This window comes from Amblyomma mixtum, chromosome 1 (assembly GCF_055824585.1).
Source record: "Amblyomma mixtum isolate Tamu chromosome 1, ASM5582458v1, whole genome shotgun sequence".
NCBI lineage: Eukaryota > Metazoa > Arthropoda > Arachnida > Ixodida > Ixodidae > Amblyomma > Amblyomma mixtum.
The window spans coordinates 205151905-205176063 of record NC_143012.1 but is presented as its reverse complement, the minus strand read 5'-3'; the positions used below and the strand labels follow the sequence as shown (position 1 = coordinate 205176063).

The following is a 24159-nucleotide window of genomic DNA, read 5'->3' as shown; positions in this document are numbered from 1 at the left end:
CGCGAAGGTACGTCCTAACGCGTAAGCGTCATATCTGAAGCGTGAGAAAGGTTTTTGTGGATGATTGGAACTGCAGTCGAGCCCACTTATAACGAAGCTGACGGTCACGCGGGTTCCGTTCGTTACATCTGATGTCCGTAGCAAGTGGATTCTTCGCATAACACGACCCCTACCGTGGCGGCTGAATTTCGATGAAGGCGAAATTCTAGAGGCCCGTGTACTGTGCGATGTCCGTTCACGTTAAAGAGCCCCAGGTGGTCGAAATTTCCGGAGCCCTTCACTACGGCGTCCCTCATAGCCTGAGTCGTTTTGGGACGTTAAACCCCAATAAATCAATAAACCAATCTTCATATAGCAGCCAAAAATACTAAGGCCGCTAAAAGTGGCGTTTATTTCTTATAAAACTGCGTTATGCGCGCCGACTTGTCCAAAGCAGAGCCTGCCGTGGCTCTTTCCAGGCTATCTATGGCGGACATTTAATCCTCGCCGAGACCCTTGCTGCCAACTATCAAATTTAGGGACGGAGTAAAACTACTTCTCATAAATGCTGCGCTGCTTAGTTGTACACGGACAAAGCAACTGGACAGCATTTATGAGAAGACGTTCCAACTAGCCCAGTCCCAAGCACTTCTTGAGTAAAACTAATCGTGGATGAAGTGTACACGGTATCTGGTGGCAGGTCGGCCACATATATGATTCCTGGCAGTAGGAAAGAGCTTGTACTTGGTGTCCAACGTCTTCGTCAGAACACGCGCTTCTACGATTTTGTGGTCCGCAGGAACGCAGTTATCCGAGGAAACATCTGGCCAGCTATGGATTAACGAAGCGTTGCCAGAAAGCTACATGCGTCTGGTGCCGTGTGTTTTCGAGCTGCTTCTGTCGTTGCTGGGCTGACGCAACGACGAAAGTAGTGCAGCGCTTTTGGCCCACAGTGCATCAGTTGCACTGACTCCTATATGGCGATACCTGCACGTGGTAGCAGCGCAAAAGATGGAGCACACTGGGCAGGCTATCTATGCCACGTGACCAGCATAGCCAGCAAGGATTTTCAAATTCTCAAATCGCTGTTGTTTCTAATGCAAGTAGCTTCGCCTTCGACAGTGCCCCTGTCTAGCGCGCACCGCTCATCTTCCATTTGGGATGCTTTGCCTAGCCGGCGAACACGCAGGCAATGACTGCCTTCGTAGGCCATCGACGCGGGCTTGGCCGGCGGTTAATAAATGTTTCAATAGACAGTAATAGCTTATCGTTACCTTGTTTACTTTGCCGTTTACAGTGTTACCGGACGCCGGAGTTTCCGGTTAGCGTTGCGCACGGCAGAGCCGCCTTTTAATTGCATTTCTGAGTCGACATGTTCTTCCCGGGGCGGTGTCGTGAAGTTTGAGAGGCGCTCTTTCATCTGCGTGCTTAGTGGAAGCACCACCTCTTCAACTTAGAAGGTAGTTCACTGCGCCTCTTCGTTCGCTGTAGCCCAGTGGTGTGGCCAGAGTTGTTCGTTGTGTCTGCGACGAATTTACATTGCAATTACAGTTTACTGACTCAAGCTTCAGGGGAGATATATTACTCTCGCGACGGGGTCTCCGAAACTGCCCAAGCTGGAGGGTCTCGTAGATGCAAAATCCACCGGCTTTTCGCCTTTTACCTCAGAAGGTGGATTATGGCATATACATAGCCGATCCACATTAATTTTGAGTTCATATTTCATTTTGCGGCTCTTGCCGTAAATTCGTATTTTTGCTGCGGACAATAAATAAAATGGGTAAATGCAGAACATCTCGCATTAAACAAATTTTTCATGCTTGAGCAGCGCATAAACAGGACAAAAGGAAGACGGGAGACGACACAAGCGCTAACAACTGGTTATTTTAGTCTGGGAAAAGTATATAGAGGTGCAGGACACAGTGAACAACCCAAAAAACACAAGAACAAAGATTAAAACCAAATAGCCATACTGCGCATGTACATCATAGTCAGTCATGACTTCGTTTTCAACGAAATTCTAAGACTATCTTCCGTAGTAGACAGCACTCCACAATCTCCTGGACCTCACACAGTTGCCAAGAAAGCCTAACTCCTTATCTACCAAACTGATAGATGGTGAAGCAACACACTCATCTGCTTAATTCCTGATCATATAGGCCTCCACCGGCTCCCTACAAGTTCGATCAGGGTTATTAAACTGAATACCCGTCATATCTAAGGGGGGAAGCAATTGTTGCACGCTCTGCCATGCAAAGCCAAGTTGTACGACCCAGCTCCTTTTTTCACCCGTCTGCGATGTTGGAACAAGTGCTCATTGCTTCCCCCACTTACATAAGACAAGTGTCCTGTTTAATCACCCTGATCGAATTTGTAGGGAGATGGTGGAGTCCTTTATGATCTGGAAGCAAGCAGGTGATTGTGTTGCTTTACCATCCATCAGTTTGGTACATAAAGATTTAGGCTTTCTTGACAACTTTGTGAGGTCCAAGAGATAGGGGAGTGTCATCTACTTTGGAAGTCTTCGAATTTAGTTGGAAAAGATGTCACAATTTGATTATGATGTGCATGCGCAGTATAGTTTTTAGGTTTTAATCTTTGTTCTGTTTTTTTGGGTTGTTCACTGTGTCTTGCGCCTTTATATACTTACCCGAGAATAAAATAACCAGTTGTTAGTCAGCGCTCGTGTCGTCTCCCGTCTTCGGTTTGTCCTGTTTCAGCAAGCCGAGTTTTCCGTTCTCGTAAACAAATTTTTGCATTTTTTTATTTTGTATATCGATGTGCCAGAAAAAAGTAAACAGAATAGCAAGGTTGATTGAAACCCATCTACAATCTAATTTTTTTTTGTCCTGAACCCGTTTGAACCCGTTTGAACCGGTTCGATACGGTCCGAACCGGTTCGAACCGGAACGGAATGTCCCTCTGGAGCCGAACCCGGAACTGAACCCGAAAGGCGTGAACCCGAACCCGAACCGAACCCGAAAAAATTCCGGTTCGACACCCTGGCCACAACGCCTCATCACGGACCGCGGGAGCTGCTTTATGTCCCAAGAATTTGAGCGTGCCCTCCACTCCTTCGGCATTGCGCATTCCACTACATCCGTCAGTCATCCCCAGTGCAATGGCCTCGTGGAGCGTGTCAACCGCACCCTTACGGATATACTCGCCTCCTACGTCGCTCCGTCCCACACAAACTGGGATCGTTTTGTTTCTACTGCAGCTTTTGCACTCAACACTGCGGCTCAAGAAACAACGCATGTCACGCCGTTCTCAGTCGTCTATGGCAGAACGCCCTCCATCCCTCTCGACGCGCAGTTGGGCCTTCGCCATCCTACTGCGTCACCGACTGACTGCGCCCAACGACTTCGTTCCGCCCGCCTCGACGCTCAGCGCAACCTTCTCACGGCCCATGCGCGGCAAGTGGCCAATGCTGCAGCACCACCACTTCCCTCCTTCCGGTCCGGTGACTTGGTCCTCGTTCGCCGCACCATCCGCGCGACTGGCCGTACCGCGAAGCTCTTGCCCCGATACCGCGGCCCTTACCGTCTCGTTGCACGGCTCGGCCCCGTTACGTACCGCCTGGAAGACCTCCCCGAGCTTCGACCACGCGGTGTGCACCAAATTTTTCCCGAACATGTCTCAAACATGAAGCGCTATGTCTCCGGCACCCACCGTGATCCCGACTTGGCTCCGACGTCCTCCCTAGTGCCGCCCTCCCGTACCAGCACCAGGCCTCCCTTCCGGAATGCCGCCCCATAAGTGGAGCACTGTGCCGTGAACGCAATCCCAAGTCCCGCGGTGTGCCCTTCCCGACTGGGCACATCGAAGCCACCCCATCGCCTACAGGACGACTAGACGAGGGCAAGCGCGGCGCTGCGCTTCCACGGGCTGACACGAAGCCGCAAACGCGAATATAAATGCCGTCGCCCGACTGTGCCGTAAGGAACTGAACGTCGTACTAAGTTTGAGTTTAAAGGGCTTACTGGAACCACTTTCCGAAGGCGGGCAGAAGCCCTCGCAGTTTTCGTACGGCGAGGAGTCGCCGACAAGCAGCCCCGGGATCTACCGGGACCGTTTGGTGTCAGACGACACTGTCATCACAACGTGACGATGCCTCCTGCGCACCAAGCTGCGCCGGTGCGAAGAACCTCAGCCCGGGCTCATCGGGACGAGTTCGATGCCGCCTGCAAACCGAAGCACGCGCTAGGGGACACCAGCCGTGTCTTCCCCCTCTTATCTTCCCCCTCTCCCCCCCCTCCCCCGCCCGGTGGAAAGATGTAACGGCATACGACCTACGCTAACCAAGAGCGCGCGCGCTGCGGTATGCAAATAAAGAAGAGGCGCGGGGCGAGCGCGAGGGGAGAGCGCGCGGCGCTAGCGCGAGAGGTAGAGAACGAAAGAGAACAGCCGCGGCCGGTTGTGTCTGGGTCTCCTGCGTCTCTGTGCCTTTCTCTGAGCGGGCCCGCCGTCCCGTAACAGTACATACATCGCGGTTCAACGACCCAAAGCGACCCATTTTAAATATTTATTTTAGTTAACTGTTCCTGCAGTTCCTAGCAGACTTGTTATAGAGTGATCGATACCGTTTTTTACTATAACTGGCCAACTAGATTGGTTTTGAGTTCGCGACTATGCATCCTTTGCAAACACATCACTTCCTTTAAATATTATGGACACCAAGTGTTAGCGATGCCTTTTGCATTAATGCGTTCTACTTTCATGAAAGCAGGAAAATTTCGTGGCGAGTGATTTTGAGAAGCCCAGGGTTGATGTTAAAAAGAAATTGAAATCGAGCGCAATTCCAAGCATCTTTGCACTTCGAAAACCAATGACTCCACGGGCGGCACCTTACCCTCTCCCCTACTGTTTACCGGCAGGCCACACGGCTTTTTTTTTTTCTTTTCACAGCCAGTCACTTGTAAGCACCATTCCAGGTACAACACGAGGAGATCGAAACGAGGGCGTGATAGTAATAATAATAACAATAATAACTTTATTCACATCATGCATACGTGATGCCGTGATACAGTGTAGGCGCCTTGCAATTTTGCGCTTTCCTAAATGATAATAAAATAATCTTAGGAATTTTTTTGGACATTAAGAAAGCATTCGACACTGTTGATCACAAAATTTTACTGAAAAACCTGGTGCATTACGGGTTTAGAGGTATTAGTTTAGAATTCTTCAGAAGTTATCTCAATAATCGGCGGCAAATGATCCAACTTAGTGGTGTAAAATCTGACTTTGAAACAGTTACGGTGGGTGTGCCTCAGGATTCAGTCCTTGGTCCGATTTTTTTCCTTGTATATTAATGACCTGCCGCATTTCACACAACACTTCTTTGTTTTTATGTATGCTGACGACACTGCTATTCTATGTGCTCATGAATCTACAACGGAACTTATTAGCACCGCAAAACCGAGAATAGGAAACTTTGTCTAGCTAGTTTATTTCCAATATGCTTGTTGTAAATGGTAATAGGACAAAATGCATAATATTTAGGAGCTCCAGAAAAACAATACATGAAAACCTGCCTTCCGTGCAATGGCTGGGAACACCTATTGCACTTGTCAATAACATCACTTATCTTGGAATAATCCCAGGTGAGAACCTACACTGGAAGCCCTACATTCAGGCGCTTTGTAAAAAGTTAGCTGCAACATGCTTTGCACTGTACAAATGCCGAGATTATTTTGGTAATGACTAGAGACCGGATTTTAGGCAAATGCCTATTTTTTTCAACGCTTCATAGGCGCGCCATTTTTACATATGAGCGCGAATTAGGTGTTGACGATATGTTTAATACTCTTTTTATAGTGCCTATAAATGCCTATTTTGGATGTCAGTGCCTATAATGCCTATTTTCGACGTCGGTGCCTAAAAATGCCCTATTTTACACAAAAGGGTCCTGAAATACGCTGTGGTTTTGCATTCAGATTCTGTTTGCTTTCGAATCCATTTCGGTTTTCAGTAGAGCACACACGTGGCAACATTAGATGACCTCGTCAGTTGGCTGTGGTGAACACTGCACCTACGCCGGCTGCGTACACAATACCAACCACGTCAGCCGAAAATATCGAAGCAACCTTTTTCCTATTTTCTGCCATTTTATCTTGGCATCTTGTTCGCTAACTTCACTTTTCTTGCGAGCACTATAAAAAAAATGGAATGGGGGGGGTATAATGCTCACTACCAACATTGGACTAAATGAGAATGTGCAGCAACGAATCGCTGCTCTTCCTTATGGAGAAGTTGCCGAGAAAATCCGCGTAAAGTTGCAGTCCGTCTTGAAGAAAAACGAGGGGTTCTGAGTTTTCAAGTAAATTTCAGGAGTATTTACCGGTGAACATTCTATGATACCGAACAGTGTAAAGCTATCAAATGTTCCTAAGTACAAACACGCTCCTGTAACGTTGATGTTGAGCGTTCCTTTTCAGCATACAAGCTTGTTCTTACAGATAAGAGGCATAAACATAAATTTGAGTCCATCAACCTGGAGATGGTGCTTGCCTGCTACTGCTTCAATACCTTTAACAGTGATATATAGATGGATTATGTTTATTTTACCATGGATCCTCGTGGATGTACGTAGGCACGTGCAGAACAATGATTCTTTTCGGCATATTCCGCATCGAGCGGCACTCTGTGTAACATTTTCTAGCATCTCGTATTTATGGTTTCCAGACCCTTCTAATGGCAGGCACCATTTGATAGTCGCGTGGCTCCAGACACGTGAAGCCACAAACTATAAAACACTGTTTACACAAATGGCAACGTATTTATTAATGTTGAAGCATCGTGTGTGCCTGCAATAAATAAGTTCAATTCCTGTGTGAGTGAAGACTGAACTCATTTGTCAGATGCTTTGAATTGGCAATGTTTCTGTCAATTTCTAAATACATGGCCTACTGTTAAGGTGTTCATTGTTTCTACTTTTGTACACGACAAGCGAATTGTTTGTTTCTAGGCATACCAAAGTGTTTTAAAAGGGTTGGTAACCGCCCCTTTTGCTCTGCTCAAGCATGTGTATTGTACGAAAAGTTGCGCGACAGCCTCAAAAAAAGCGGCTTCTAATGTTCGCACCCTGCTTAAGGTCCCAAATTATTCCTCCTGTGTTTTTGTTTTCTTTTACGGCAGATATTGCGCGCTGAAGTTAGGAACTTTGTGCACGTTTGATAAAGTTTATAGTGCCTATTTTTCTCGGTTAGGTGCCTAAACTGCAATTTTAGCCGCCTATTTATGGCGCCTAAAACGCGCTTTTTAGTGCCTAAAAATCCGGCCTCTAGTAATGACACACTAAGAATTATTTATATCTCAATTTTTCAAAGCCAATTATCATGTTGCATTGAATCATGGGGCCACACCTACCGATCTTATTTGGAACCACTTAGGGTCTTGCAAAAAAGGGCAATTCGATTCATTTCACATTCAGGATACAACGCCCACACTGCTCCTCTTTTTAAACAGATGGATGTACTGCCACTACAATCATTACTTGAATACAGGACTGTCTTGACAATACACACATGCCTTAAAGACAATTACGCGTTACACTCATCGCTATTCTGTATCCCACCACTATGCACTCGATACGCCACTGATAGAACGCCACTGATAGATAGAAACTTCCTTCTTCCGAAAACGAAAAATGTCTATGGAGAAAGAAGGATGGCCCATTTGCTATTAAGCTGTGGAACAAGCTTCCAAGTGAACTCAAACATTGTAAAACTTTTCCTGTGTCATTGAAGAAATATTATAAACAACGAGTGAAGCCAGCGTATTCTCTTTTCATGTATTTTGTGTGTTTGTATGTGTTTGTAACAGAGGCTTGGTGCTCTGAATATTGTTGTTTATTTATTTATCATCTATCATCATACCCACAGCGCCATTGGCTGGCATTACAGTGGGGGGGTAGAAGAAAAAGCACACAAATGCCACCGCGTGCAGGTGGTTACAAAAAAAAAAGATAACAATGAGATAGAAAGAACACGGAATTATTATACACAAAAAAATGTCACAGCATGGAAGAAAATGAATCATTTGATAATATGGACACTACTTCCTCAGGCAGCTTGTTCCATTCAGAAACCGTTTTGGGGAAAAAAGACATTTTAAAAAGGTCAGTCCGGCACATGTATTCTTTAACTTTAAGTGAATGATCTCTACGTAAAGACACGTACTCAGGGTTGGCTATATATTTGGTTCTGTCTATTCCAGTTCTAGAATGAAAAATATGAAATAATTTTAAACGCAGTACTTTCCTACGTTTTTGAAGTGAGTCCCAACCCAAAGATTTTTTCGCGCTCGTTACACTAAAATATCGCCCATAGTTATTGAAAACAAAACGAACGGCCAAATTCTGAACTCTTTCTAGCTTTTGAACGTCAAGCAAGGTTTTCGGATCCCAGACTGTGCAAGCATACTCAAGTATGCTTCTAACGTTTGTATTATACAGCAGTTCTTTAGTCTTTAAAGGGAAAAGTTTAGCGTTACGTCGCAGGAAACCTAAAACACGACAGGCTTTGGCAGTAACGAAATGCACGTGACGATGCCAAGACATTGAACTTGTTAAATATACACCAAGATATTTAAATTCCAACACTGAAAGCAGTCTGCTATTATTTATGTTATAAGTGAAAATATGGGGAACCTTCTTTTTAGTGAAACACATATGTACAGATTTTTGTAAGTTAATATGCATTCTCCAGTTCTCACACCACTGGGCCACTTTACACAAATCCTGTTGTAATGCATCGCAGTCACTTTGATCGTTAATAATTCTATACAATACACAATCGTCCGCAAAAAGACGCATGTATGAAGAAATACCTGAAAAGATGTCATTCATGTAAATTATGAACAGTAATGGGCCCAAGACGGATCCATGAGGCACCCCTGATGTTACAGCCACCTCATGCGATTGTTTCCCGTTGACAACAACACATTGACGCCTAACGCTCAAATATTCCTTTATCCACCTAATAACGTTCTCATTTATGTTGTACCAGTATAATTTTTGTATTAATAAGGAATGTGATACAACGTCAAAGGCCTTCTTAAAATCTAGAAAAATACACTCAACAGAATATCCCTTATCTAAAGCACTTGACAGGTCATGTACAAATTCGGTAAGCTGGGTGACACACGAGTAACCACTGCGAAAGCCATGTTGATTAGTATTTAATAATGAATGTATACTAAGATGATTCATAATACTAGTATAAAACACATGCTCTAAAACTTTGCATAATACACTGGTCAAGGACACTGGTCGATAATTTGAAACAACATTCCTAGGTCCCGATTTATGTATAGGTACAACATTAGCAAGCCTCCATTCATCAGGCAAGGAGCCTTCCTGTAATGACTTTGTGAAAAGAATTTGAAGGTACCTTGACAACGCAAAAGCGCAAGAAGAGAGCAGGATCGTGGGTAAGCCGTCCGGACCGGTGGCACTGTTATCTTTTAAGCGTTCTAAGAGCGACACAATTCCTCGCTGATCAAATTCAATGTTCTCCATGGGTTCCGTACAGTTCAAGGCAAGGCGAAAATCGGCAGGGCTATTGCTGTCCTCAGCAGAAAAAACTGAGCTGAAAAACGTGTTAAAGCACTTGGCTTTCTCCAGATTATCATGAACGATACTTCCGTTGTGATCGAGTGGCGGGATAGACAATTCATCCTTTCTGTTTTTTTTTATGTACTGCCAAAATTCTTTAGGGCGATCCTGGATACGCATGTCGAAAGACTGAAAGTAGGTAAATTTAGCCTCTTTGACCGAAGCATTCATATCCTTTGTAATCTTTCTATGTACACATTTATGTCTTTCTAATTTCATGAAAATTTATATGTATGTACTTAATTTTTGTTATGCCTGCAATTTTCTACATTAAAACTGAATTGCATGGATCCCAACTAGCTTTTAGCTAGGGATACAGATGTTTTCACAAGCATGCCTTGTATGAATGTTGAGAAATAAAATTGAATCAAATCAAATCAAACATTCAAATTTTTGCGGCTTCACGAACACACTTTCTCACTTTCCGCTCACCACACGATAACTGCTGGTACTGGCCTGGACAAAAATTACGAAATCTTGCAGTTTAGCTTAACTTAAAACTAGTTCCACGCCGACGGCAGGGGTCGCTTGCTATTCCGACGGCGCCGGTCCGGCGGCCTGGAAGGAAAATGGCGCTGGCCGGCTGTTGTTGCCAGCAGAACTAGCACCTTTGCGGTACTCTAAAATTTTTCAGTGACTCCACCCCTACAGGCCTCTTAGCGCCGCCTCATGGAAGGTACGGTCAACATATGAAGCTCTCCCATAGCGTTACGGAGAAGTTTCATGGTCATAAAAGCTTCGAAGGACTATGGTCATAGGTTGCCGTGCACATATACCTAACCATGTGTGACATTTGACCTTCAACTTTGACCTTGGCCTTTGACCTTGGAATTGGACGTTAAACATTGACATTGAATTTTGACCTTGCAAGTTTTCAGGAGACGGTGTAGGAAAGCAACGTGGTAATCACGCTGTATCACGTGAGTCAGTCCACAGTTGTGACGTCAGGCATGGGGTGTATATAACCAGAGCTGTGCGCTTGACTTAGACGTTATGGAGGAAGGAGAGCGCGCTGAGCGCACGTATAGTGAACCACATCTTGAAACATTGCGGCAAGCCGCTTCTGACCATCCGGCAGACATCGCTTGCTCATGTGGTTTTCGCTCCGTGAAACTCGGTCCAGCAGAGTTGAACCGCTGCCCAAATTTTTTCGCTTTGCCCCATTAAGACATGTCCAGGTTATGCTGTCATTTAAGCATGAGGTGCCAAAGTACATGACAGTGTCATGTGAGTGAAGTGCGGGTGCCAAACAGTTCATAAAACCTTGCACGTACATCCTAAAACATTGTCGCTCTGATCATGCCAAGGGTGCAGCATGTGCAATTTCTGCGTGCTCCGGACACCGCAGACTATAACAGCATGGTGTACAGTGCAACATAAGAACAACGGCCAAAGCTCTGCTCAAGATGAAGTGAGCTTCGTAAGTGATCGACCGTTAACTGATATTTGGAAACGTGATGAGCGGGCCTCTTCAATGTTTCAATCTTACGGATTTGCCTGAATACACTGAGCTCAAGGCCCCGAAATCTTACGGGAGCACAAGGGATTGCAGGAATGACCAAATAGACAACCCAGCAATCATTATTCTTGAACACCTACAAAATACGCTTTTCAGGTTGCAGAGAAAAAACAGTATGCGTTTTCATGCAGAGTCTGTCTAAAGGGAGCGCTTTTACTTTCGGATTAGCAAAAAAAAAGCGAAAAAAAAAGGATGATAACGCATTCAGCAACAAGCTTGAAAATGTCAATAAGCTTAATATTCTTGGACAAGAAATCAGAGGCCCTCTATGCGCGATTCTGCATTGACTTATTTATGACTATGGAAATTCAAACGTGCCAAAGCGAAGTCAAATAGACAGATGTACAGGATTAAGATAGAAAGACAGCAAATCTGACAGGCCGCTAAAGGACACGCCGATGTTGTACTCGTATGAGTTGAGAATTCAAGCAACCAAAGACCAGCAGCAGCTGTAGTTGCTCTCGGGAGACAGCGTTAATGCGGGAACTGATAAATAGTTTTGAACTGAGGAGTCAACTAGAGATCGCTTCTTCCCCGTTCCCCAAACCCATTGAAATTCGCGGTCTTTAGTGGCTCAGGATTTCTGGCGTTGTAGGCTCAACCCGAGACAATCGGGGCTGCATTTTGATGGTCTGCGTACCAGTATCTTTGTTGCGCTTTGAATGATGCCAGCTGGTCGCCATGAAGCTGGAGGTTTCAGAGTTGATTACCTTTGAGCACCGCCACTACATTTTTCTCCCCTTTCTATCCTCGTGAAACGTTGTTAAATGCAGATGAAGGAACGCCTGCTGCATTTTCTTTCTTTTCTCGACGAATAAAATTATTGTCTCCCTCCTGCCGCAGAGCAAAGATCTCTCCCATGTGTCTCCAATTAACCCTGTCCTTTGCCAGTTGCGGCCCCCCTTTCCCTGCAAACTTAATCTCATCTGTTCACCTAACTTTCTGCCGCCCCCTGCTACGCTTGCCTTCTCTTGGAATACACTCCGTTACCCTCAAGGGTCAACGGTTACCTTGCCTTCGCATTACATGCCCTGCCCAAGCCCATTTCTTCCTCTTGATTTTGACTAGGATGTCATTAACCCGCCTATGTTCCCTCACCCACTGCGCCCCCATCCGATCTCTTAATGTTACACCTATCATTTTTATTTCCGTAGCTCGCTGCGTTGTATTTAACTGAAGGTGAACCCTCTTTGTTAGCCTCCACGTTTCTGCCCCATAGGTGAGTACCGGTAAGATACAGCTGTTGTGTACTTTTCCATTGAGGGATATTGGTAAACTGCCATTCACGATCTGAGAGAACCTGCCATATGCGCTCTACCCCGTTCTTATTCTACTACTTATTTTCCTTATATGATCCGGATCAGTGGCCACTACCTGCCCTAAATAGACGAATTCGCTTACCACTTCCAGCACCTCGCTACAAATGAACTGCTGTTCCTTTGCGAGACTGTTGAAGATTACTTTGGTTTTCTGCATGTTAATTTTCAGGCCCACCGTTGTGCTCTGCTGGTTTAACTCATTGATCATGCTTGGCAGTTCATGTCCTGAGTGCCTTAGCAAGGCGATCTATTATCGCCACCTGTTCCCAATTCAGGCCTCGGAATACCTCCTATAAACAGACGGTGAATTGCATTGGCGAGATCGTGTCTCCCTGCCTGACACCCTTCCTTTATGGAGTTTTATTGCTGATTTTATGGAGGACTACGGTAGCTGTGGAGTCGTTATAGATATATACCAACATTTGCGCATAACACTCTTCTGCACCCTGATTCCACAATGCCTGCATGACAGCTGAGGTTTCCACCGAGTCAAATGCTTTCTCGTAATCAATGAAGACTATACAGGATGTCCCAACTAACTTGGACCAAGATTTTGAAAAAAACTAAGCGTTCTTCAGAACTGAAATCGCGTGGATGTTGTTAAGGTTTATCTAAAGTTGCAGAATCATTTTTTTCGCCCGTCCTATTTGAATAACTAGTCGAGATAAATAAATTAACTTTTTAAATATGGCTTGAAACGTTCAGGCGTCAGTAGGAAAGTTCTGGAGCTCCACATACAATGTCCAACTGAGGCACTGTCAACGAGATAGACTTAGCGTGGCCGTTACATGCGGAAAAACATAAGCGCGCCGAGTTTAAAAACACCACGTGACAGCTCACTCCGCACGACCGAATGCCCCGCGATTGCAGCGTTCTCATCTATGCTTTGTAAAAAACATCACTCGCTTCGCGCCTTTCGTGCTGCCCAAGACAGAGCTTCACCTTGTGCTAGGTTCCAAGATAAGCGCCAGTGGGTACTGGCGGCAGTTGAAAGAAATCGCGGCTCCCGTTTTTCAGCACAATTCACACGACGGGATCAAGCTCGTTATATGCGTCTTTGCTTGTTGGAATCTTGGGCGCGAACCGAGTGATGGTTTTTACAAAGCTCGGATGAGAGCGCTGTAATCGCGGTGCATTGAAGGCGCTGTCACCTGCTATTTTTTTTAACTCCGCGGGCTTTCGTTTTTTCCCAAATAAAAACAGCCACGCTAAGTGCCTAGGAAGGACATTATTTGTGGAGCTCCACAACTTTCCTACTGACGCCTGAACGTTTCAAGCTATATTTAAAAAGTTATTTTTTTATCTCAACTAATTATTCAAATAGGACGAGTGAAAAAAATTGTGCTGTAACTTTAGATCAACCCTAAGAACATCCATGAGATTTCAGTTCTGAAAAACGCTTAGGATTTTTTTATAATCTTGCTCCAAGTTAGCAGGGACAACCTGTATATAGCGGTAGGTTATACTCTGCGCATTTCCTCAAGCAAAGAATATCAAAATGCAGTGACTTGAGCGGTTAGTATTTTATTGCGAAAGCAATACTGCTAGCACTTTTCTGCCGTCGGTGGAGGTAGTTCCTTCGCTCAGGTGACAGCGTGACGTCACGACCAGAGGAGAGCAGGGGCCCCAACTCGTCTGTTCGGCCGTAGTCGTTCCTTCGCTCGGCGCTGCGGGTACCACGTGACGGCCTCCTCGGCCCGCCGCGTGAGGGCGCTCGCTAGGAGAGGATAAACGGGGCGACGCAGGCGCGCTCCGCTTAGTCATGTCTGAGGAGTTGTGCAAGGCGTCGCTGGAGCGACGTGCTACGCGCAAACGCCGGCGGCGTGCGGAGGAGACAGATGAAGAAAGGCAAGAGCGGTTGGCTAATCAACGCGCATATGCCGCAAAACGGCGAGCCCGGCGGCGTTCTACAAGTTCTCTTTCTTTCAGTCGCAACAACAAGGCATCGCGCCGCACGGGTTGTGGCGTTCCTCCCTGCCTTTACGATGCGGTTATGGCGTCCACCGAGATGACAGAGAATTACTGCGCATTTCCTTTCATCAAAAAGCCGGTAGCCACGCGTGACCTGTAGACGCGGCGAACTGGGTTCCAAGACGATTTCAGTCGTCGCGTAGCGCCGGCCGGTAGACACGCGTGACCTGTAGACGCGGCGCACTGCGTTCCTTCAGTTGGAGGCGCTGCGCGCTTTCGCAACCTACCAGGCTTAACGAAAGCTAAGCCCCCGCCAATTTTGATGCCAAGCACTCGAAAGCAGCGACTCCCGAAGGACAAGCGCGGGAGTAACACACGCACGTGAAACTGGCAAATGCTTGGCGCTCTACATTACACATCTTTTTTTCTCAAACTTCGCGGTCTTCGCATCGGAACTCGTCACTGACACCATGGGCGGGGGGTCAATGCGAGATGCCTGGAAAGTTTCCCCGCACCTAGGACACGAGCACTGAGATGCCAAACTCGAATAGCCCCGGCAGCAGCGCGCACGTACACTCGCTGTCCGCTACGGGTGCACCCGCCCCAGAGCCGCAAAGCCACTCAAAGAGGAAGTTACCAGCCGTTCTGCAAAATCGCGATAGGAGAGAGAGCGAGTGAGAGAGAAAGAACGGAAGAGCCAGGAGAGGAGGGACAGATATAAGCAGCAATCAAACAGCGACAGTGCGCGTAAACAGGAGGGAGGTAACAGCAACGTCAACACTAGTGTCACGTGACTAGGTCGGCCGGGAGTGCAGAAACGCCTCTTTCTGACGAGCCCACATACCGACGTTGGAAAGTGCAAGGGGTTAACACGCGGTGATGCAACCACGTTGTTGCGGCAATGGCAGCATTTTGTCGTTGGCTTCGCGTGTATGGCGTTATGGGAAGTTATCAGCATTAGTGCGTAAGCTCGCCTTGATTGCCATGGGTTTCACATCGTGCGAATTGTGTTGGTTACAAGTGCGGCGCTTCGCCTGTCTACGTCCTGCCGCGGCCAGCGGAGTTTGAGTGCTTCGTCTCGCGTTTCACAGGTGTGTACTCTGTTTCCTGTTCTGCCACTTGCGCCTCGCTACGTAGCTGTCCCCCGACTCCTGCGCTTGCCCTCGTGTGTTGCCGGCTGCTCTTGATATGCTCTTGAAACGTTTCCTTGGCGCCGCTGAAGCGGTCATTTCGTTGCCATTTTCCCTCTGGCTCCATAAACTTTGCTCCGTGTTGCTGCGGATATTGAACGTGGTTGACGTCGGACCGGAGGGGTAGTAGCGTATTCCCCTCTCTCCATCGCATAAGCACGAATTTCTTTCGAATGTCAAGTAAGCAAGCGCTTTGAACTCGTATAACCGCGTGTCGTACTGTCTTTCGCGTCAGGTTGATTGTTGTTATCTTTTGTTTAATGTTGGCTGCCTTGTCACTCTTACTGCGTTGTCATCTTCACTGCTTCCTTCACTGACGACATTGTGCCAATTCTTCACGTCCGATTCGTCTATCTTATCCCTAGAAAGCACGAAACATTAGAATAATGTTATAAAATTGTTGTGTTTTGCAGTAACATATGTTCCCTTCGAACGCTACGTTATGCCTTAAGATTAACAAGTACCGTGATGTTTTTGCTACAAACCCTAGTTACCTCTCCAAGCAGACAATATTCAAATGATGACTTTTTTAAATGTTGTTATGATCGCTGCTCAAGATCACCAAAAAATGTTTACGTTCTACCATGAATATCCGTTAAAAGTTCAAAATGAGCTTTTTTGAGTATATTCTAGTAAACGTTATATTCTAATCGTAACTATAAAAGAGCTTTACAAGCATCACTGGTTCCCAGAACATTTCCTGCTTTTTTAAGGGTCAAGATTTTATCCAACATGCAGTACGTCACAACTAAATCTCTTGTCTTGTGCCTACTATAGACTGCATGCACACCACTGTTATTTTGTTTTGTTAGAAAGCTTTGCTTCCTACCCATTCGCTACTACTGTTCACGAGACGCCCCCCAGTAATGGCTGCATAATCTTGAATCTATGACATCCATTCGGAGGTGGCCGCATGAGCTGCCTGTTGCGTTCTATTGTGAAGCTCAACTGCCGCCCTCATTCTCAGTCCTCGCCCAACATTACGTTGAAAGCCACATTTTACTCAGCATTGCGGAAACTAAACGAGCTTTATTGAGACCAGTATTCCTGCCCTGTGTAAAAGAGAGCAAGGACGGATAGCGCTCGTTGCTAATCCGCCGAGCATAAATGAAACCAAAAACAGCAGCCGGAAGGGAAATACAGATAATAATAGCGTTACATGAGTATAGAATACACCCTGTACATGTGCTCTGATAACCGGACAATTTAGGAAAGGAGATGTAATCATGTCTTCCAAGCTAACAGAGCATTAGTACGTTGAAGAGAGCTTTATTCTTAAATTACTGAGCGATGTGTGCTTGTCGACAATACGGCTTTGCCTAATGTTCTTGTAGTCTCATTCTGTTTTCTCTTTAAATGTTCAGCAGATTGCAATTTCCGAAAAGACGGGTACGCAATATCTGTGGTGACAGTGTAGTGAGAGATATAAAGGGTCTGGGTCGCTTCTCGTTGCAGAAAGGCTACGACATGGAGTCGGCGTGTAGCGATCACGGAGGCATCGAAAGGAAAATCCGTTGTCTGGATTCTGGGCGGATTAGGGCCAGGATAAATAAGCTACTGGCTACGTTAAAGCACAGTGGGTTGAACCTGAAGGCACCTTGTGGCCGTACAAGCTGCTGCTTAGCGAGGCACTTGCCCGTCCTGAACGAAACCTTGTACGAGGCGGCGATGCACCTCACAGAACACTCCCCAGGAGCCCTGACGTTGAGCACCATCCGAAGCGTTGACGTGGAGGTCGCGCGTTCCGACAACTCCATGATGGAAGCTGCCATCCTGATCTGCTGGCTGCTGGTACACCACTGCTGCATCAGGCGCCTGGTCCTGGCAGAAGATGCGATTCCCGTATCGTGCTTTCCAGCTTTGCTGAGCGAGGCACTAGTGGCTAACAAGGGCCTCGTAGAGGTTCTAGCCGACCAATTCAAATTAACCTCTCGAGAAGAGTGCGAGTGCCGTGTTCTGGCTAATGCTTTAGGAAAAGCATCGCTTAGACTCGTGTCTTTGGATGTCACGCCTGTGAAAATTGACCAGAATTTAGCGGAAGCCATCGCCAGTGCAATCTGCCGGGGTAACTTGCGCCGACTGGTACTCAGGAGTGAAATGTCAGTCACTGTCGCGAAGAAACTGTTCTCGGCTTCAACCGCTTCTACGAACTTGTGCTCGTTAGAGATCGCTGGCTTCAAAGAGTTCTCGGAATCGAATGCTGTAGTCCTCGCTGCTGCTCTGAAGCGCAACAAGACACTTCTGAAACTCTCGATAAAATCTGTGGAAGAGGTTGCGGTTGGTATCATCCTCGCCTCCCTGGAACACAACGGCACTTTGAAGGAACTGTGCCTTGAATCCTTTAGTATGCTCCCGCTATCCCTCTCGACACTGTGGGACGGCCTTCAAGCACTGCGGGCCAACAGAGGACTCAGCTGTGTCAAGATTACCAACACGAGATTTAACAATAGCTTCGCTATGGTAATCGCAGACATTCTTCGGGAAAACAACACGCTACAGGAGCTCAGTCTCTCCAGAAACCGGATCGGCAATATTGGAGGTCGTGCACTAGCTAATTCCTTCATTCAAAACTCGTCTTTGAGGCATTTCGACATCTCCGATAACGAAATGACTGGCGAAACACTTGTGCAGAACTTCGTCGATTGCCTGGCTGTAAACATCAGCCTTGAGTCTGTACGCCTCGGCGATATTGACGTTTCTGAACAATGGCAGCCCGCATGGCCTCCGGCAGGGAATGTACATGCTCGTCTCCATGTGACGTGGAACACATATGGACTCGAAGGCTGCGCCCAGCGTCTGCGAGAAGACGACGAGTTTTCTCGACTGTGTGTTGGGTGGACAGTTGACGCCGGTTCCTCTGCAATCGTGGAGTGGTTCTCCGCGGCTCGGACGAAGTGTGTCTCGCTGACAGAACTCACCATCATGTGCCCTGACCGCGCTGAGTCGGTGAGCTCTGCTGCTGCGGTTGTGTCCTTTCTGGAGGCTACAAATTCTCTGAAGAAGCTCGTCGTAAATCCGACCTCCGGCTCGTACGCCTTCGCCACTGCCGTCCTCAGAGGCCTCGCCCGCAACAAAAGTGTCTGCGATGTGGAGATCCACCAAGACCTCTCCAGCACCCCAGACGTCAAGGCTCTTCAGGCTGTTTTTCGTGCGAACCGAACCCTGCACCGCCTCAAGTTCGCAACATACTGGCTGGGCAGCAAGGCTGTCGGTTTGCTGACGCGTGCTCTGGAGGACAATTTTGTGTTTTTGACATTAGAATTCAAACTCTTCACTCTGCGGGACGATATGCGACCTCTCGAAAGCGTCCTGAACCGGAATCGGTCTTTTCTGAATCGCGCCGTGGAGTACGTGTTGGGCACGGCAGTGGATTCTCGGTCAGTGGCAGCACTTGAACTACTCTCCGCGTGTGACTCGCTCATCGATGCAGTGTCCGATGCCTCAGGCAAGACGCGCGAAGAGAGCAAGTTCTTGGTGCTTGAAGCAGTCCGCCGACAAAACTCTTCTTCCAAAGTATTCAACTCAGTGCCCACGTGAAAACGTATGGCAAGGAAATTGCAATTTCAAAAACAATGATCAGCTTAGACGATTGTGCTGAGTGAGTGGCAGTGTTTCCTGAAAGGGCAGCAATGGATTGTTCATTATTTAGAGCATAAATAAGGTTGTGAGAAAAAAGAAACGTGAGTGCTATGCTTTCCCCTGTCATCCTAGTCTTTTTTTTATTTTGTAACGTTCTGCTGTCATCACGAAAAAAGCATTTAATTGTAATTTTTTACAGTGGCTGTTAGAGAAAGCGTCTCGCATTTTACGGCGGTGCTATACTTTGCTGGAGTTCAATATTGAGTGGTGTTCTTAATATTGTGGCGTGCTTTGTGTCGACAACGAAGCAGAGGGGAAGAGGAGCGCAAAGGTAGAAGAAGCTGCTCGACCTCGCGTTACTGAGCTCTCCCTCCCCATCAGAGAATGTTGTAAATAAATGATTCAGAAATTGTTGAGTACGTACCTTTTGCGGAGGAGGTGCTGAGAAGATCCCCACAGAACCTTCTCGACTTCGCTGGAGCCGTCGACTCGCCGGACTGTCCCCGGACTGTTGCCCGTGAGGATGACCCAAGAAGGCTACGCACGGCGGCCAAGTTCGGCAGCAACCACAAGGCAGCAATACCGTTAACCGCTGACCTTATCTGGGCAGGCTAGGGAAGACATGGATAAGTGGCTCATCCATTACCAGCGGGTGAGCAAATGCAACCTCTGAGAAGCCACCATTACGCTGGCCAATTCTGTTTGCTTTTAAAATGGTACCGCGTTGGCATGGTTCGAGAACCATAAAGTGTTCTCAGCAAGACAGATCGCGTGAGGCTAGACAGACCGCGTGAGGCTAGACAGATCGAAGGACCAGCATGGCGATGTAGCAAAGCGAGCCCGGCTAGCGGAACAACGTGTTCGGCGCCAGCGTCAACAGAGGCATCACTTCGAAAAGATTACATTATAAAAGCATTCAGACTAAATCATCAGATGCATACGCAGGCTGCCCGCATCAAATTGTCTGATCGTCCGTGCAATTTTCTGCTCACAGTCTTCCTACCATACTGCACTTTTTTCAAGAACTTGTGGGAGAATTAGGCGCGTACGTCCAACATAACTCCTGCTGAAGAGCTCGTAATAAACAGCCTGACGCAGGAGTCCCACTTTTGCTGTGTTTCCACCTATGGTAAGTTTTCAATACTTCGTTTAAAAATGTTTTCAGCCTTGTCCACTAGATGAGGTAGCGAGTCGAGACCTTGAAACTGACGGGCGCGTTGCGAGCGCATTGCAAGTTTTTGCGGGTCGTGACCTATCATAAAGAAATTCAAAATGCCAAATGATTCCTTTTTCCTGCATAAAGAGGAACATCTCTAGATCACAACGTGCACTTGCTTTAAAGATTTGAGATGACGAGTAATAAGAGGAACGGACTTTCTTTTTACCATGTTGAAAATGAATGGGCATTTAGCTAAGCCTCACTACTGAATTTTCAGCGGTAAATTTTAAACATTGTATTTAGAGTCAGTTATTTGGCGCCGTAATATCAATTGCCGAACATTCAGGACCATCAGCATCAAGGAGCCCTTCCGAGTGAACAAGGAGGGCAAAAAAAGAAAGAAATAGTGGGCGTTCCGGATGAAGTTCGCCTCATCAGCAATGAACACAAACCCTGTGAAACTTGAACAAAGGCATAGATAACTTTGTTATTCCACGAAGGTAAAAGCAATGAGAGCAGGTTCAACAACCAGTGCTACCAAGTTCATGAAGTGGTTAGCGGAATCTGACCGAGAGCGCAATCCTACGTAGGTCAATGGTGGAAGTACGTCCCACTTTCTTTCTCCTCATTTAGCGCCACTGGGACAATTATGTCCCACTATTTTCACTGAATTATTCATACTGAAATTGCAAATTTGTTGACAACAATTTCTGTGCCCCTCATCTGCTAGCGGAATAAAATGTTTTGTCATTTCTGCAAAACATGTATGCTGCCCCACAAAAGGTTATTGCCACTGTATTGAACCACACAACCATAAATAGCCACTAATGAAGGATTGGCCGGATTCGTGGCACGAGGCATGTACACTCTTCATCAACGGTCAGGGTTAAAACCTCCGTTCCGAATTGGGTTGCTCAAGTTAGCCGTCGCATGCGGGATACGCGGGGTTCGATCCCCAGTGTCTCCGGGGACCCGCCTGTGATACAATGGGTGCCAAGCTTTCCTCTGGCCTGGGGCTCGGATTCTTTAGGTTGAAGTGCTTAGAAGAGAGTCCTTTGACCCCACTCCGTGTAAACACAGCCATCTTCTGCCATGGCCCTCCTTGGCCACAGCTGCCCTGTCGCCATCAAAATTGATCATTATCTTCAAGTTTGCCCTCTCTCCGGTGGGTGGAGACCAGGGTAGAGTGGCTGCACCCCCGAGCCGGAAACTTCTTATAGGGTAAATTGGTTTTTGAGGACAGGAAATGGCGCAGTATTTGTCTCACATATATCTCGGCAGACACCTGAACCGCGCCGTAAGGGAAGGCAGGGAGGTGGGAGTGAAAGAGGAAAGAGAGAAAGATGTGCCGTAGTGCAGGTCTCCGGCATAATTTCGACAACCTGGGGATCTTTAACGTGCACCGACATCGCACAGCACAAGGGCGCCTCTTGCGTTTCGGCTCCATCGAAACGCGGCCGCCGCGGTCGGGTCGTTCACACTTTGCGTGAACTTTCATTGAGTTGAGCTTAGAGGAGAATACAGGGCTGGCAGGTTAGAGCATGGAGCAGCCCGGTAGGTTCCTACAGAGGTTACAGCCTTAACATGACAGATACAAGGTTATGCGGTTGTTCTTATCGAGTGTTCCGCTATCTGCACGGCAGCCCCGGCCCCGATCCGGATTGGAAGCTGATAAGCATCCATGTACAGGTTCGGTGCGCATGCCAACACGTCTGTATACAGCGCTCGCGGAGCGTCCCTTGGACACGCATGTTGCTGCGCTATGTCTTGAAGTCTGTAACAGCAACAGTGCCGAGAGGAAAACTTCGCAGATGAACAAACTTTCTGAGGGCCGTTTCCTGTCGCCTATACACTGTTCGAAGAACATGTACAGGGTGTTTCACTTAAGGCTTTACAGTTTTTCAAAATAGGCTCTTTCCCAACAAACTGCACTCTAAGAACTGCTACTCCTGCATTAAGAGTAAAAGAGCCTCGCTACTCCTGCAGGCCTCAATCTACTCCCTCTACAAACGAGAAAGAGTGAAAGGTCCTGTTCACTCCTCTTGACAAAAGAGTAAAATGGCATTTCCACTCCTCCATACCCCTAGGGAGTTCAGTGCTTGTTTTACTCCTCCGCCCTTACGGCCATACAATCGTAAGGGCGCGCTAGCTTCTCGGGGCCGGCCTGCCAGCCTGGATGCCGGCGTCAGAAAAATGCACTGGTATTGTTTGTTCACGACCAAAGCTCTGGGATAGAGTATCATTAGCCAATGTGCGAGTTGTTGGTAGAAGCGATAACAGCCATACAAATTTCCTCCCATAGCCGCTTTGCTGCTGCTCTGGAGTTCGCCTGGCCTCTGCTATAGCTCCGCTCCTGAAGGGGTCGCGGAAACCGAGCATATATTTATTTCCCTATGACGCGGGGTTCAGAGTAAAACGGTGCCGAGGGTAGCACCTAAGTGCTGGCCAGTTTCGAAGCGCATTCAGCTACAGCATCTATGTGAAATCGGCTAGGTATAGCGACGACAAGGGCAGCCAGCGAGCAGCGCACAGTTCGTCGCCCGGCGCGATCGCGGGCGCCGTCGTTGCCGAAAGCTCGGCTCGCTCAATGATTCGCTCCGTAGCTTGCGAATCGCGCACGCAAGGCTGGAAAATCGAGCAGCGACTGGCCTGCGATTGAGCGAGCCTTTATGCCCACGTTTGCAGCACAGGTGAACAAATTTAGCACACATGTATGCATGGAATATCGGCGGCGTTGCGGCGATTCTTAAGCTCGTCCTCGACGCCATCATCACCGTTCGGGTGGACCCGAACATATCTTTATTTCACTACGAGACATAGTTCACAATAAAACGTACTTACAATGCAAAGAGTAGCACCTCAGCGCTAGCCAGTTTCAAAGCGCTCTCAGCTCTGGCATCGAAGTGAAACCTCCTAGGCTTAGCTACGAACACGGCAGCCAGGGAGCAGGCCGACGCTCGTCGCGCGGCGCGCTCGCGAGCAGCGTCATAGCTGAAAGCTCGGCTCGCTCAAAGATTGGCTCAGAAACTTGCGAATTGTACTCGCAAGGCTGGCAGATCGAGCAGCTAGCGGCTGGCCTGCGACTGAGCGCACGTTCGCAGTACAGGTGAACAACAATTAGCGCACGAATGCTTGGGATACCGGCTGCGTTGCGGCCACGTTAAGGCGATTCTTAAGCTCGTCCTCGACGCCATCGTCACCGTACGTGACACACAGGCTGAGAACTTGAATTCGAGTACGTGCTAAAGTAAGCTGCTCGTATTTCTCGGAACAATCTGAACTCGAAAAGACAGTTGCTTCTGTCGGCTTCCATGCATGTGGGCTCTTGCTAGTGAAAGTACACTCGAACAGGATGCGGCGAGTGCGGGCCGCTGTTGCATATAAGCTAAAGTGTGAAGCAAGTATCGTCATAGTTCCGTAACGCAGTTGACATCACAGTAATCCGCTTGTACGGGTCACATTTAAGCTCTGTTTCATGTAGATCTCCGTCGACCATGCCAGTGTCGCGTAGAGTAATGCATCGCAGCTGCTCTTTGTCCTACTGCTCGCGTCGAACATATCCTTGATATGGACCAGTTTGCGATACGGTGCGTTTCTTTGCCTTTTTTGTCGCATTTAAGGGATTTTCGCTGCCGTCAATCGAAATTGCATTCCGTCAACAGCGTCGTCTGCGCCGTCGTCTGCTAGGACACCCGGGGATGGGATCACAGGATCGCAGCTTCTACAAACGACATGTCAGCAAAAGTATCTAAAAGCGCTTTGGTATTCGCATTTAATAAAGAAATAAAATGAAAAAATATAATTTGTTTTTGTTGCGAACACAATTCAAATATTAGTAATAAAAAAAGCGCATTTGTAGGTTTTTTCAACGAAGCAAAACTGCAGCC

At 47.3% G+C, this 24159-nt stretch overlaps 1 protein-coding gene across 1 annotated transcript; it reads left to right on the top strand.

Moving 5' to 3' along the window:
* Positions 1–15159: 15159 nt before the first annotated feature.
* Positions 15160–20104, top strand: LOC149370618 (uncharacterized). Its single transcript, XM_089583831.1, has 2 exons — positions 15160–15435; positions 16990–20104. Exon 2 carries the CDS (start codon positions 17002–17004, stop codon positions 19069–19071), a length of 2070 nt encoding a protein of 689 aa, XP_089439957.1. The 5' UTR covers positions 15160–15435; positions 16990–17001; the 3' UTR covers positions 19072–20104.
* Positions 20105–24159: the final 4055 nt, after the last annotated feature.